Raw genomic sequence first — 15,744 nt, forward strand, 5'->3', positions numbered from 1 at the left:
GCAGAAAATTCAGTAGGCATTCTAATTTCTAAGCTATTCCAAGGGTCTTAAATGGTTTGATTTGGGTTGCATAATGTATGGTTAGGTGTTAATAAGTTATGGTTCAAGTTTGATTAAGTTTTGAATCGATTCGGGTTAAAACCGGGGTATACGGTTAAGTTTTAAAACGAATTGAGAAATTAGTTAAGGAGCTTAATTTTATGTCTAAGAAATGTTTATGGGTTTATTTTAAGGTGTCATGCTATATTTAGGGATGAAAAGTTTATGTTTAAAATTTGTGAAGAAAATATTAATTTTTGAATTTATTTGGGTTAAAAACGCTTCATGGTTTAGTCATTAAATTATTAAATCGAAAGGCTCGGGTTTACGTCTAAGAAAAATATTAGAAGACAAATTTAAGCTTATACGATGATTTGGGATAGGCTCGAGTCAATAAAAGTAAGAAAAAGCCAAAATCGATAATTTTTTAGTCCAAGGGTAAAATGATCATTTTGCATCCTAGGTAGTACGAAAGGTCTTGCAGTGTTCCAAAAAATCATAACGCATGCTAAATGATATTTTAAAACATTTACGGTGAAAATATGGTATTTTATGATTTATGATAAAGTTGTGCAATTTTTAATGTTAAAATGATATTTTTCGAATGTGAAAATGACACGATATTTTATGATTAAAAAGAAAAAGAAAAATATTTTGAAGGGTGTGAATTGACTGTGACAAAAAGATATGATATATGATTTTTCAGAATATAGTGAGGGAGAAGGCCCCAGAGGGAGCCCAACAATCGTATTTCCATTTTATGTCGGTGCCTAGTGCCCGTCCCCAAGTGCAATGGTGAGCTAATACTAATCAGTCAACCAAATGATACAACTAGTTACTTTCAAGGATCAAATATCACCCCAAAACGATAAATCATGGAGAGCTTTATGATTTGACGATTTATGATTAAATTATGCTTACAAAATTATGCTAGAATATTTTGAATAAAAGTATGAATTTAATGCATGTGCTTGTATATGTATTATTTGTTACTGATGTTTAGAACGTGCCGAGTCATTAAACTCACTAAGTTTGAATGTTGCAGGTGAGGATGAGATTGAGGGAGGCGCTGACGCTTGAGTGGATCGAGTCCGACAGTACACTCCCGATGGACATTTATTTCCACATTAGCTTGATAGTTAAAGTTTTAAAGATCTTGTTAATAATTTAATTATGGATTTTCATGTTTTATTTCGAGTTTAGTTGATCTTGTTAAAGTTCGATGTAGGGTTTTTGGTTAATTAACGATTTAAGGATTTTTATGCACTTGAGATTTCAAATGTTAAATTATTTTGGATGACTGAAATGTTAAGTTATTTTAAATATGAATTTCGAATTTTATGTTTCAAAAAAAACATTAGTAGGATTTTAAAGTTTAAAAGTAGTGGACGTTTCATAAACACTGAATATTTATATGATCCGATTAGATAGACATGTCAGTCTACGTGTCTATATGTCATTAGTGGAATTTTTGAATTTTGAAAATCAAAAAGTAACTTTTGGCAAGTCAAAAAGTGCCTTTTGATGGTTCCCAAGTGAAATAAATTTTAAAATAGATAGTAACAGTTAGAACAATAAATTTAGGAAATGAAACCAATTTCTTAAACATTAAGATATTATTTCTCAAACATTTTCTTATCTCTCAATCTCAGTTTCTTCTGACTCTGGATCAACTCTCGATAATATCATTACAAAGATAATAATAATAAAAAAGAGATTAGGTTTTCTGTGAAACGAAATCACGGATATGTATATCTGTGAGATGGTCGACCTGGTTCATATTTGCAATAAAAAATAATATTTTCACACAAATTTAATATTTTTCATCTGTCGGATCGTTTGGAGATTCGTCTCTCGAAATGATCAATGAGACGATCTAATAGAAGTTTTGTATAAAAGAATATGATGGAGAGAGAAAATAACAAAAAATAAAGATATGTTAAATTATAGAAAAACTAATATATTGTGTAGTGAAAAGTTTATCAAAACTTAATAAACTAGCTCTTTTAACCTAAATTTAAGATTTTGGTAAATGTCATGTCTTCCCTTGTACTTGTCTAGGCTTCATCCTCAAAAGATCAATTAGCGCAAGACAAGCATCGTCGGCAATTTGATGCGGGCGCCCTAAGAGTAATTGTACTTCATTGCAAACGAATGACACAGTCACTAACTAGTCTTTGAAGAAAGGGAAAGTTCTTTTAAAAAAACTTGAACATGTATGCTATTTTTAAAAAAAAAAATTGTCCTATTTCAACATATAGAGGACTATGTTTAAAAATAAATCACATAACGAATCCATAAGTCATAATTTCCGGCGGTGAGAATAAGCAAATCGCAGATCCTCTCCATCGAACAGACGTAAACATAGTATTATAGATAATTGTCAAAGTAAAATACCTCAGATACTAGATTCAGATCAAGCTCTAGTCGAATTTGATCCAGCCATTTTGACTCTTCCAGCCCACGTCATGATTTTGTAGGGGAAATTAGAAATTTTGATTAAAATAATAATAATAAAATATAAAATGCCGAGATGTTTGGATACATAATAATAGCGTCTGCCTGGTATATCAAATGAGCACTTTTCTTATATTAAGTGCCTGTCAATTTCGACGCCTAAAAACACCCGAGAACAAGAGAGATATCCATAGAGAATGTTCACAGAGAAAGAAACAATGCTTGAACATGCATCGAGTACAAGTTCGACATTGTTCACCGAGCATGGGTTCGATCTTTCGATCATGTACTTGTGTTCAGTAGCCAAATAAGACGAGCTAAACTACTTCCAAAGCTTCCTCAAGGACATGTTTTTGTCAGTTTCCTTCTTCATGACCTTCGCAACAGCCATCTCAAAGTCTTCTTGAGTAACATGAACCCTCCTCTCTCTCAGAGCAAACATTCCAGCCTCCGTGCAGACGGCCTGCCAATGTAACAGATTCTCAGGCAATGCTAGTTCATTTTTAAGGGTTATAAATTATGTCCTAAAAGTAAAATTTTCAAATATCATTCCTATAAAATAAGTAACATACCTAACATTCCCCAATTCATTTCCCAAATATACATTTTCAGGAAACATGTTTGCTAATACCACAAGGATAACCAAACGTACCCTTACAACTTTTATGGGAAACATACATACGAGAAAAAAGACTCTGTCCATGTAAAGGGAAACTTCTCATTATAAGCTTTAAAATAAGCATACAAGAGATAGGTAAGAACTATAAGAGCAAACAATACATTTAAACAATGCTTTAATCAAAGAAACGCAGGCATGATCGGGCAGGCACAACTGTTGTACTCCAATATTTTAGACATTTATTATTTATTATTGCACCATGGTGTATGTTGTACACAAAATAATGATTGTTTTGGCTTCTATGGAAACACGTTTCAGACTTCTTTTACTGGGTATAGCAAATGCATATCATATTCTAGTTGAAAAATACTTGAACACTAATCCTGTTTGCAATTATATGACCCAATTGTGTAACAAAAAAAATATAACCAAAGACTATATTGTTGAGGGTAATTGAGGAAAAAAACTACATATTATTGATGACTTCAAGGGCGTTGAATATATACCAAGATTAATTTACAAAAAATGTAGGCGTACCTTGAGTTCTGCACCAGATGCGCCGTTCATTTTCTCGGCAATCTTCTTCAGATCAATTCCACGCATCATGTTCATTTTCCTCGAATGTATCTTCAATATGTCAAACCGGGACTGAAAGGAAATTATGTTAGCCATGTGGAAGTCAAATGGGATCAGCGACAATGTACCAAAACTCAAGAGCACCAATAAAAACAAAATTAGCAGTTGAAAGAAGAAACTTGCAGTATGAGTTTCAAGGATGATTGAAAAGTAGAGCAGAAAGCACAGACGAAATATATAATGTAAAACAGTGATGATTGAACATAAGATTTCTAAGGAGAAGTGCTGAATTCAAACATACATCTGCATTCGGATTTGGGAACTCGATTTTCCTATCGATTCTTCCAGGCCTGAGTAGAGCTTGGTCCAGAATGTCAATTCTATTAGTAGCCATCAGTACCTGCATAAATCAGTCGTACACAAAAGTTAATGCAAAACTCTGATTTTAAATGTAGCTACATCAAATTGACAATAATTTTATGGCACGCCAAAAAAGAAAAACGAAATAAGGAGAACAAGTATTCAACCGAAAAACACTTGGACTTGGACATACTTTTATCTTATTGGATGCTTCAAAACCATCAAGCTGGTTGAGTAGCTCCAGCATAGTCCTCTGAACTTCACTATCCCCATTGCCGCTTCCAGATTCCATGCGAGTAGATCCTATGCTATCAATTTCATCCATAAAGATAATAGATGGAGCATGCTCTCTGCCAACAAAGTAAAATAACTAAGTATATGTAGAGGAAAAAGTTATAAATATTGTCTATTTATCCACTACTCCAATGAAAAAAGTAAACATTGTTGACTCCGTAAGGAAATTAAGAAGAATGTTAGCAAAAAAGCCATATATAAATGATGCTTTCCATTTGAACAAACCTGGCCATCACAAAAAGTTCTCTCACCATCCTAGAGCCTTCTCCAATGTACTTTTGTACTAATTCTGAGCCTGACACTCGGATAAACGTGCAGTCAGTATGATGAGCGACTGCCCTTGCCAGAAGCGTTTTACCAGTGCCAGGAGGTCCATATAGCAAGACTCCCTTCAGCAATTGAAGGAGATAAAAGATTATAAATGCTATTAAAGGAGATAAAAATATTAATAAATACTTTCAAATGTTGAAAGAACTGTAAACCAATTGCTAATGGTACCTTAGGCTGCGCAATTCCAAGACTCTCAAACAATTCAGGATGTTTGATAGGGAGTTCAATCACCTATAAAAATAAAAGAGGGCAGGGGAAGAAAACAACTTAAATAACAGATGCGACATCACTTTAAGCAATAGTTGCAGCAAAACTCAACAGCGGAAATTCCTGTGAGTACCAGCTCACTTGAAAAGACCTAGTTTTCAACCTTGGGAATGTAAGTAAACCTACTCGGTCTGAATCTACCATTTGAATTTTGATAAATATTCAAAAAATTAACAAAAACAATGCAACGATGAGAATCTTGCTTCCTTCAAAACACAAATAAGGTTTTGCATATACTACAAGCAACCATTATTCTTCAACCTCTCACCCAATCCAAAAATAATTCCATTCCTATTAATGAACAATCAGAGATGAAGAAGAATGAATAAAAACTAAGATCATAAATCAGCTTATCGGAATTTTATTAACTTTTGTGTATCGATGAAATCTCACTTTAAAAAGATTTCCTGATTGTCTTCTTCTATCGACCAATGAAATCGTTTATTAAAAAAGAAAATAATTAAAATAGTTAAAGGCCAATAGAAACAAAGTGACAGCAATAAAAGATGGGACTCGAGTGCCTGTCAAGAAAAGAGAGTAACACTAAAAAACACTCAAATAAAAAATATAAAAATTTAATTCCTCAATCAGGGGTTTAGAAAGAAAATTATTTTACAGGATACTGACAATAACAAATACATAAGATAAAACTTTCAATATAAATCAACAACCAAAAGAGAATTTGAAGAACACCTCCTTTATCTCTTTAATTTGCTGGTCAAGACCACCAATCATGTCATACGTGGAGTCTGGAACTTTCTCTACTTTCATAAGGTTCACCAACGGATCAACTTTACTTGGAAGAATCAAGTGGAGCACATAGCTATCATTACGCAAAGCAACTCTTGTTGATGGTGTAATCTTAGTGATATCAATGTTCTTGTCAATGTCAACAACATACTTCCCCTCAGGATGTACCTGAGAAAAAATAAACCAAAAGCATCAATTATTAACGTATATCTGGCAGAGACTCAAAAAGCAAACGCACCTTACATCACGTCCTTCATAAATTTATGAGCATTGTATAAACCCCATCTATGACAATAATTATCAACATCTGGCATGGAACAAAAATTCAATAACTGAAACAAAGCTAGATGGTCCTCTTTCTACCCTAACTAAAGGAATAAAATAATGGTTTATCTTATTTTAGTTTCTTTTATATTATATTACTGTCAGAACTCAATGGCCACTTTCCCAACCTGAAGAAGTGAATATTGATTAACAACTACATTTTTGTAAACTGATTTCTAAATTTCAAAGCACTCAGCGAGAGAGAGAGATTGGAAGGATTCCATACAAAGAAAATTTTCCTCTCTCCTATGTGAACATCACCTTGGGCACTTCTTGTGCACTTGGAAATTCATGAGGAAGTAAATAGATGAGCTTGTTCAAACTTTCTTATAAGAGCTCCAATTCACATCGAATGATAATCATTTTCGAGGTGAACAAGAGGACAAACACAAGAAAAATGCCACCAGACAAAAATCATGAATAAAATAAACTTAAACCAACCATTCTGCTTCATTTAGACAGGGATAAAATTGGAATCGGGGAACGTAAGAACAGAAAGACTGAAAGGTAAAGCTAATGCAAAGCCCAAACACATGAATTATAAAATGCTGTTAACAGACAAAAAGATAACAAACCTTGACAAGAACCTTTGATTTTCCCATGACTTTGACAACTTCACCAACATAAGATCCAGGCTCTTGAAGGAGCTGCAATTCTTCCTTCAGCGATCTCACTAAACACCAAAGACATTTATTAAGAACATATTCAGCACCATAATTATTTATGACATATTTCTGTACATAAACGATTGTTTTCTCCAATAACCTTGAGTCACCTTAGTCATGCTAACCTAAATTGATTCCATAGCTTCAATTCCCATTAATCAAGACATAAATAAGAACAAAAGGGAACCATACTAACAATTAGCAAGTACAACAGGATTGCATTTCCTCGCAGAGTTGACACACAGAGGAAAAAAGCAATGCAGAAATGGCTTCTGTCATTTCAATATATAATATCGAGGACCGATACCAGTATTTCTTGAATCAATGAATTTATACATCATGCTAAAATCTCCCTATCATTCCATCCCACCCCAACAACCTGACTTCAAAATTCCAATTTTTCACAAAGTCCTACTTTATCAGACACTAGCCCTCACTCCCATATATAATATCCTTTCCATGTCTCCGTCAACTGAGCAAAGATTCTGTCACGACCACCACAGCGGGCCAGGCCCAGCAAGGGAGTCTGAAGGTTCTGGTTTACAAGAGGCACATGCACGGCCGCTTTAAGCCCAGGGATTAGGATTCTTTTTATTATCTGTTTACTTTGAATTTTGATAGGATTTGGTATTTAGGATCGGGTTTGTTATCTTTTCATCCTTAGGATATGGTAGATGGTTTTCATCTTTAGGATATGGTGAGCTAGGGCTCTTTTGTATTTATATTCATCCTGCGATGAATAAAAATCATCGTCGAAATTTCCAACAAAAAGTGTTCCGAGATCGCGAGGTTCTCTCTATCGAGCCTCACCAACATTCATACAATTGGTCGGCAAGGAAGGAAGTCTAATAAACCAACATGGAATTTGGATTCCACGGCTTCCTCTAGCAAGAGACCCATCACACGATCCTTTACGCGAGAACCCGACATAGTGGTATCAGAGCAGTGTGTGATGGGTGACTCGGCCATCTCGAAACAACTGGAAGCATTCATGAAAATGTACATAGAGGACAAGAAGGCATAGGACCAGATCCAACAAGGGTTTCGAGAGCAACTGGAAGAGCTATCCCTCTCAATGGCGGCTGTTCGAACAGAATCCATTCAAAATCATGGCATGGACAGTAACGTGAGGGGCTCGAGCGATTCCCGTCGTGGAATACCCGATAGAAGAGAAGCTTTCTTCGGAGGCAGCGCCATTCACGGCTGGACCTTCCTCGATATGATGGGGTGGCCGAACCGCTCGGGTGGCTCACCCACTGTGAATTTTTCTTCCAAAATCAAACACACCAGCCCACGACAGAGCAGGAATCGCAGCGTGCCACTTGGAGGGAGATGCACAATTATGGTTTTTGAAGGTAGAGTCAGAGATAACTGCCCCAACATGACTTGGAATGACTTCAAGGAGCAGTGCCACCTACGTTTCGGCCCAATCCCACGCTGCACTAAATTGGGAGAACTATTTAAATTAAAGCAGACGAGTTCCGTGGAAGACTATCAAAAGAAATACGAGCAATTATTGGCTAGGGCGACCAACCTATCACAAGACCAACTGATGGAACTTTTTATTAGCGGGCTACATGAGGTTATTGCAGCAGAGGTCCTCATTCATCTACCTCTGGACTTACCAAAGGCCATGCGCCTCGCAAGGTTATACGACATGCGCTATGGTGTGCGTCAATCCAGTATGACGCCCACTAACCGCCGCAATGCTGCCCAACAATCAACGGGTCCGTTTATCCGGAGGTTAAATCGCTCCGAGATGGAAGAACGAAAGGCGAAAGGACTGTGTTATAATTGCGACGAATTATATCTTCCGAGGTATCGATGTAAGAGGTTGTTCTGGATAAAAACATTGGATGATGCAACACAGAGCGATGACCAGAGCCCCCATGTCGATGAAGAAGAGCCAGCGGTTTCAATTCATGTTCTCACGGGTACACAGGGGGCACAAACCATGCAGATCAAGGGGTCGATCTCACACAACCCACTGCTCGTCTTAATTGATTCTGGCAGCACACATTGTTTTCCGGACAAGTCCTTGGCTGAGAGTTTGGGGCTCTCAATGGAAAGCAAGGCTACTCTTCGGGTCTTGGTGGCAAATGGGCGACGGATTCCCTACACGGGAGTTTGCAATAACGTCATTCTAGGATTGGGAGAATAAAAGTTTTGCATCGATTTCGTTATTATTCCCTTGGGTGGTTTTGGGGCGCTTCTAGGGGTCAATTAGCTCCAACTATTTGGACCCATTCAATGGGACTTCGCCAAGATGTGTATGCCGTTTGTGTCCCATGGGCAGACAGTTACTCTCCAGGGAAACACCAAGGACCACCCTAGATGGTGTGGCCACCTCGCTACCATGCAAGTACAGAAGAAACGGGATCAAGATTTACACAGTCTTCTTCTCGGATTTTCGGCATTGTTTGCGGAGCCTTCGGGCCTACCCCTTTCCCCCAGGCAACTTCAGGCACAAAATCAGTCTAGAATACGGGACGAGCCCAATTGTTGTCCGCCTTATCGCTTGCACACTCTCAGAAGGATGAAATGGAGAGGCAATGCACCGAGATGTTATCCAAAGGATTTATTCGACATAGTACATCTCTCTTTTCCTCACATGTCATCCTAGTTCCTAAGGCAGATAAAACTTGGAGGTTTTGTGTTGATTACCGTGCTCTAAAGGCTAAAACAGTCGAGGACAAGTTTCCAATACCCATCATCGAGGAACTATTGGATGAATTATTTAGCGCTTCTTTCTTTACGAAACTAGATTTGCGAGCAGGTTATCACCAGATTCGCATGGATCCAGGAAGCATTCACTTGACAGCTTTCCAAACACACCATGGGCACTACGAATTCTTGGTTATGCCATTCGGTCTCGCCAACACACCGGCCACATTTCAGGCTCTTATGAACTATGTTTTCCAGGCTTATCTATGGAAATTCGTTCTCGTGTTTTTTGACGATATCTTGATTTATAGTCCTACATGGGAAAGTCATTTACATCACTTGCACATAGTGCTCACTACACTGCAGCATCAGGAATGCGACGACATGTGAAGGACTTCGTGGCCACTTGCTTTGTTTGCCAAGGGAATAAAGTTGAGCATTTTTAACCGGCGGGGCTCCTACTACCCCTACCGATCCCTCACCAGATCTGGGAAGATATCTCGATGTACTTTGTGGAGGGCCTCCCCTCTTCGCATGGAAAAAGTGTGATCTTCGTCGTTGTAAACCGTTTCTCAAAGTACGCACATTTAATTGCAATTGCCCACCCTTATACTGTTGTTTCGGTGGCCCGCATATTTTTTGACTATGTGTTTAAGCTGCATGGCCTACCCGAGACCATTGTCAGCGATCGGGATGTGACCTTCATGAGTTCTTTTTAGAAACAGTTGTTTGTTTGCTGGGACCAAGCTTTGTTTCAGTTCATCATACCACCCTCAATCTGATGGACAAACGGAGGCTGTTAATCGAGTTTTGGAGATGTATTTATGTTGTTTTACAAGCAACTACCCGAAGAAGTGGGGGGAATTGCTCGCAGATCGCCTGGGCTGAATATTGCTACAACACGAGTTTTCATTCTTCGTTGCGTGCCTTCCCGTTTGAGGTCATCTATGGGAGGGGACCGCCTCGTCTCTTATCTTATTGTCAAGGGATATCTCGCCTCGAGGCTGTGGATCAAGCGCTACTGTCTCGTGACAGGGTGCTACGAGACGTTAGAGAATGGTTGCTGCATGCACAAAATCGCATGAAGGTGCAATATGACAACAATCACCGGGAATTACAATTTAATGTTAATGATGTGGTTTTGTTGAAACTCCAGTCGTATCGCCACTTAAGCTTATCGGCTCGAGCTAATCGGAAGTTATCTCCTCGATTCTATGGGCCTTTTAAGGTGTTAGAGCATATTGGGTCAGTTGTCTATAAACTAGAACTACTAGAGTCCGCCAAAATGCATCCCGTTTTCCATGTCCCATTCTTGAAGCCAATTCGTGAATCAGAAACATGCGAGCCCACGCTCCCTTCTCTCCATTCGGGAGAGCAGCTACCTACTCCTCAGGCCATACTCGACCAGCGTGTTCACAAGGGGATAACAGAGTTGTTGATTCATTGGCACGTATTGTCACCAGCCGAGGCTTCGTGGGAAGATGCGGCATTGTTCACAGAGCGTTTTCCAGCTTTTGTGTTTGCGGACAAACACCGATCTCAGGGGGTGGGTGATGTCACGACCACCACAGCGGGCCAGGCCCAGCAAGGGAGTCTGAAGGTTCTGGTTCACAAGGGGCACACGCACGGCCGCTTTAAGCCCAGGGATTAGGATTCTTTTTCTTATCTGTTTACTTTGAATTTTGATAAGATATGGTATTTAGGATCGGGTTTGTTATCTTTTCATCCTTAGGATATGGTAGATGGTTCTCATCTTTAGGATATGGTGAGCTAGGCCTCTTTTGTATTTATATTCATCCTGCATTGAATAAAAATCATCATCGAAATTTCCAACAAAAAGTGTTCCGAGATCGCGAGGTTCTCTCTATCGAGCCTCACCAACATTCATACAATTGGTTGGCAAGGAAGGAAGTCTAATAAACCAATGTGGAATCTGGATTCCACGGCTTCCTCTAGTAAGAGACCCGTTACACGATTCTTTATGCGGGAACACGACAGGTTCCCAGTCCCCAAACTAATTTCCCAAAACACGACACTAACCAAAACTGAGGCAACTTGACTAAGCCTAAACAAAATTGAACAGCCAAAGAAACCCTAGACATTTGTCTCGAATCAATACGACTATTATAACTTTAAATATCATGATATCGAAATTATGACCACGTAAATTCACCTAATCCCATAAAGTAAACAAAGGGGCATCAAAATCCTAGGTAAGAGATAAAAATAACAATCAAAAGAAAAACCCTCGTAAAATTCACAAAGAAGAGAAAAAGGAGACCTCGAGCATTAAGGTCGTTGCGCTGCGCTTCGAGACGCTGGAGATCGTGGTCTTTTTGACGAACAAGAAGCTGCATATCCTGTATACGTTGCTGATAGTATTGCCGGAGCCCCTCACCACCGCCAGCCCCTGTACCAGCTTGCTGGTGATGCTGCTTTGATTTCTCCCCCGTTCGAGTCTCTACGGCCGCCGTCGCCATTATATATGACGTTCACCTTTTTGGTTCGAAGAGTAGCTGTGGATTCTTCACGCGACCAGATTTCCTCTCGGACCTGTAGCACCGTTGCCGCCTATGGTCTTTTCAGTAATTTTTTTTTTCTTTTCTTTTATTTTTTTCAAGTGAAGATGCTAAAAATATTATCAATTTTGTTTTTTTTTAGATTAAAAAATATTATCAAATTAACTAAACTAGTATTGTAATTATTCAAAATAATGGCTTTAATATGTCTTTTTAAAAAAAAAAACCCCAATGATTTATAGTTTTTATGTCGTTAAAAACGAACACATGTTCGAGATTTAATTATAACAAATATTTTTTAAATTGAAAAATAAAATTTTCGTCTCTATACAGTCCTCCATTGTCTGGATTTTTTAAAAAAAATAACAAAGATTTCATTTTAACAACATTAAATATTTTTCTTTATGTTTTTAAATTATTTTTTGAAAATAGTTAATCAATTATTCGTTATAATATAAGGTATAGTACTCTATTGGGATTATAAAACAGTTGAAATGTAATATTATCATTCTTCCCAAATCTCCCAAATCGATAATTATTGTACTCTGACTATCCACTTTCCCATAATTATAACACTTTTATAAGTCAAGGAAATTTAACATTTTAATAAAATCTTTAAAAATACGAATACTCAGAAGGACAATATGACAATTTAAGATACACAAGCAAATATTCATACATGTATTTCCTATTTTAAAAAAAAAGTCACTATGAATTTTTTTTAAAAAAAATTGACATGAAAAAAATGTTGATGAGATATTAGCATAAATGTAGTACTCTCACACTATATCCAAAAGACCGATTTTAATTCGGGTGTTTGGAAATTTTCAATCGATATATTTTTATTAAAATTGTCAAAATAAATTGGACTCGACGAGTCCGTCACATAAAATATGTGGGTTGAGTCAATAATCACGACCCGCCTCCGTCAAATTCAACCTAAAATTAGCATAACTAGTGGGTCGGCCCACACTTACATATAAAATAGATGGATTTGGTTGGTAATCTCGACCCGCCAAAATGCGGTCGACCCCGCTCCCGTCCCACCAAATTCAATTCAAAATTGGCATAGCTCACTGAGTCAGTCTTTCTTGTCACATAAAATAGATGAGTGAGATTGATAAAATGTCGATTTGACAAAGTGGAAGATGGCATGTCCCCAGCCCCCTCATGACGGGTTACTGCGTGTTATTGGTTGACTTGCACTGCCAGCCAATTTTGATAATGTATGACATCATTAAATTTTACGTTATGATATTACTTTTATACGTTATGATATTGCTTTTATACTTACAAACTCAGCTGACAACCGGTCAAGTCAAATGACATTTTTAGTTTAATTTTTCATAAAATTTAGCGGTGAGGGTCGGAATCATGTTAATTTTATGGATTGATTTTATGACTAAAAATTGCAAATCGAAAAATATAAGAACTAAAATGTAATTATTGTTGAATAAGGGGACCAAATTAACAATAAATCAAGAAAGAAAGGGTAAAATAGAACCCTTTTCAGAACTAAACCACGGCAGGTGTCGTCGCTTCTTGCGCCTAGCCCTATAAATGGCGATGGAGTTTCTGTCATTTATTTTTTATTTTTCTCTCGTAATTCTAGCAAATTAAGGTGTGAATTCAATCTGTTTAGAGTTAGGAGTGAGGATCCGTGGAGAATTGCAAGCGATCGTACTTAGCCGGAGATTGGGGATCTCCCCCTGAATTTGATCATGTTAGTTTGGGTGTTGTTAGCAATCTTGACAAAACAGGGCATAAACATTTACCACATAATACTAAATCAGAGGATAACATTAAAAACAACTAAACACATAATGAATTAACAAGAACGTAAGAAGAACTCAAAAATAAACAAACTCGGAGTAGATAAAATAAAATCATCCATCACTATCAATGTTAGCAGTTTTGTCAACTTCGTCTTCAGTGTTATCAATTTTTTTTGTTCTTGATTGTCCTTCTGAAGTTTGTGCACCGCTGCTATCTCTCTTTTTTGTTCAAAATGGATAGAAACGTCCAATAAAAATCTGTAATGAGCCACTTGGCCTTCATATTGAACGATCAATTCTTTGAATTGAACGATTTTCTTAAGTGCAAAGTCAATCTGTGCTTGTAAAAAATTAGGGGCAAGCTGGATATCGTCAGAGATAGAGTAAATGTTCCTAACATCAAGGGCAATACCGGATTCTGACCAAGGAAGATCTAGCTTCCGATTTCTTTTGAAGAGTGCGGGGGCAATCTTCAAATCTTCAATCACCGTGGACAGATGCTCATTGATGTCTTGGATGAATGCTTGTGATTCTCTGATCCCATAGATAAACGAAGGGAAAGGCAGATTAGTTGACTTTAATCCTCCATCAGCAACATTTAGCACAGTCTTAAAAACCATCTTCCCAAAGTTAAAAGTGTTGCAAGTGCCAATGACAAACATCACAAAAGCATGTGGTTTGGTGACCATATTGGAATTGGTCGATGGTGTCTAGTTGCGCACGTTTGTTTTGTTAATCACATAGTAAAATGAAGTTAGGTTGGCAGCAGAGAAACGAATTGGATGACCAGAGCATTGAGTCATCAACCCTCCAATGAGCACAACGGTAACCTCATTAACGTCGGGCTGAACCTTTTCTTCATCTTCGGCAGAGGTGTTATATAGAGCATTGATGGTGTCAGGGTTGAACTGAAAGACACAATCTCGGACAAAAATTGTGCCAAACTTGGCAGATCTCTCATCACCCACATTGGATGTGAGATTGGCAAAGAAATCTAAGACGGGCTTGCATCAGTATGGAGAAACTGCAGAAGAAATGGACAAAAGTCCTCTGGTTTTGAAGAAATCAACCAAATTATCTCTCCCGTACACATATGGATCAAAATACTTCTCATCAGTAAGCCCTATATTGGTGTAGAGAAGCCAAATAGCTACAAACTTCTCTAAGTAGAACTTGTGAAAGAATGTGAGGGAAAGATCACAATCTTCATCATCGATGTTGTCTTCCGTGTCGACAACATTTCCCTCAACGTCCTTGTTCTCAACAGCAGTATCATCATCAATAACAAAATCCTCATCATCAAAGGTGGAAGAGGAGCTATCAGACTGGTCAGGCCTGATGTCGGCAAATTCATGTTGCATTTCAACGTCGGGTTCATCTTCAGATTTTTCAGCAGCAAGCACAAATGTAGAGCCCTTTTTCCTTTTTCAAACGACCAAAAATCGAGGGAATGAAACATATTCCTCGTCCGAGAAACTCGGTTCCTTGGGAACTTATTTTTCTTCAATGGATGAAGAATTTTCTTCATCTTCATCGGTGGAGCTGCTTGTGGGGGCAAGAGCACACTTTTCCCTATCCACAAATTCATAATCAGCATCTTCTGAATCATCACCAGAGGTGTACTATGGTTCATTCAACGATGGTGTAGCAGATTATTCGCCCTTGTGGAGAAATAGTTTTAATGAATATAGTCAGGATTGTATCCTGCTTGGCGTTTTGATCAACGGACTTGAGGTAGTTGAGGAAACACCTGGTTCATTACAGAAAAATCGGGTAGATTTTCAACATCAAATTAATTCCTGGATTCACTAGGAGCAATCGTTTCAAGTGGAGTTGGCATCTCTGGTGCGGGGACAATTTCCATGGACGATGTATGGATCTCCCTTCTAGTGTTGTCACTCCGTGGACAACATCCTCCTTATAACTCATATCACTTCGAATATCGAGAGATCAAAGTCCTTTCCTGTCATTGTTAAATTTGGAGAGAGTGAGATTAATCAAGAGAATGTTTGCAGAGAGTTAATCAGAATACAAGAAATATTTGAGCAAATAATATAGAAAAGAATTTGGATCAGTAAAAATTAATAGGCAAGGGGTAAACAACA

General features: G+C 37.8%; 1 protein-coding gene across 1 annotated transcript; it reads right to left on the reverse strand.

Annotated features, from left to right (window-relative positions):
• Positions 1-2,553: 2,553 nt before the first annotated feature.
• Positions 2,554-11,950, reverse strand: LOC140959150 (26S proteasome regulatory subunit 8 homolog A-like). Its single transcript, XM_073416944.1, has 9 exons — positions 11,627-11,950; positions 6,592-6,689; positions 5,636-5,860; positions 4,844-4,906; positions 4,571-4,734; positions 4,245-4,401; positions 3,993-4,091; positions 3,653-3,763; positions 2,554-2,959 (listed from the first exon to the last, which is right to left on the reverse strand). Exons 1-9 carry the CDS (start codon positions 11,823-11,825, stop codon positions 2,819-2,821), a joined length of 1,257 nt encoding a protein of 418 aa, XP_073273045.1. The 5' UTR covers positions 11,826-11,950; the 3' UTR covers positions 2,554-2,818.
• Positions 11,951-15,744: the final 3,794 nt, after the last annotated feature.

The sequence above is a fragment of the Primulina huaijiensis genome, chromosome 15, assembly GCF_012295235.1.
Source record: "Primulina huaijiensis isolate GDHJ02 chromosome 15, ASM1229523v2, whole genome shotgun sequence".
In the NCBI taxonomy this organism is placed as follows: domain Eukaryota; kingdom Viridiplantae; phylum Streptophyta; class Magnoliopsida; order Lamiales; family Gesneriaceae; genus Primulina; species Primulina huaijiensis.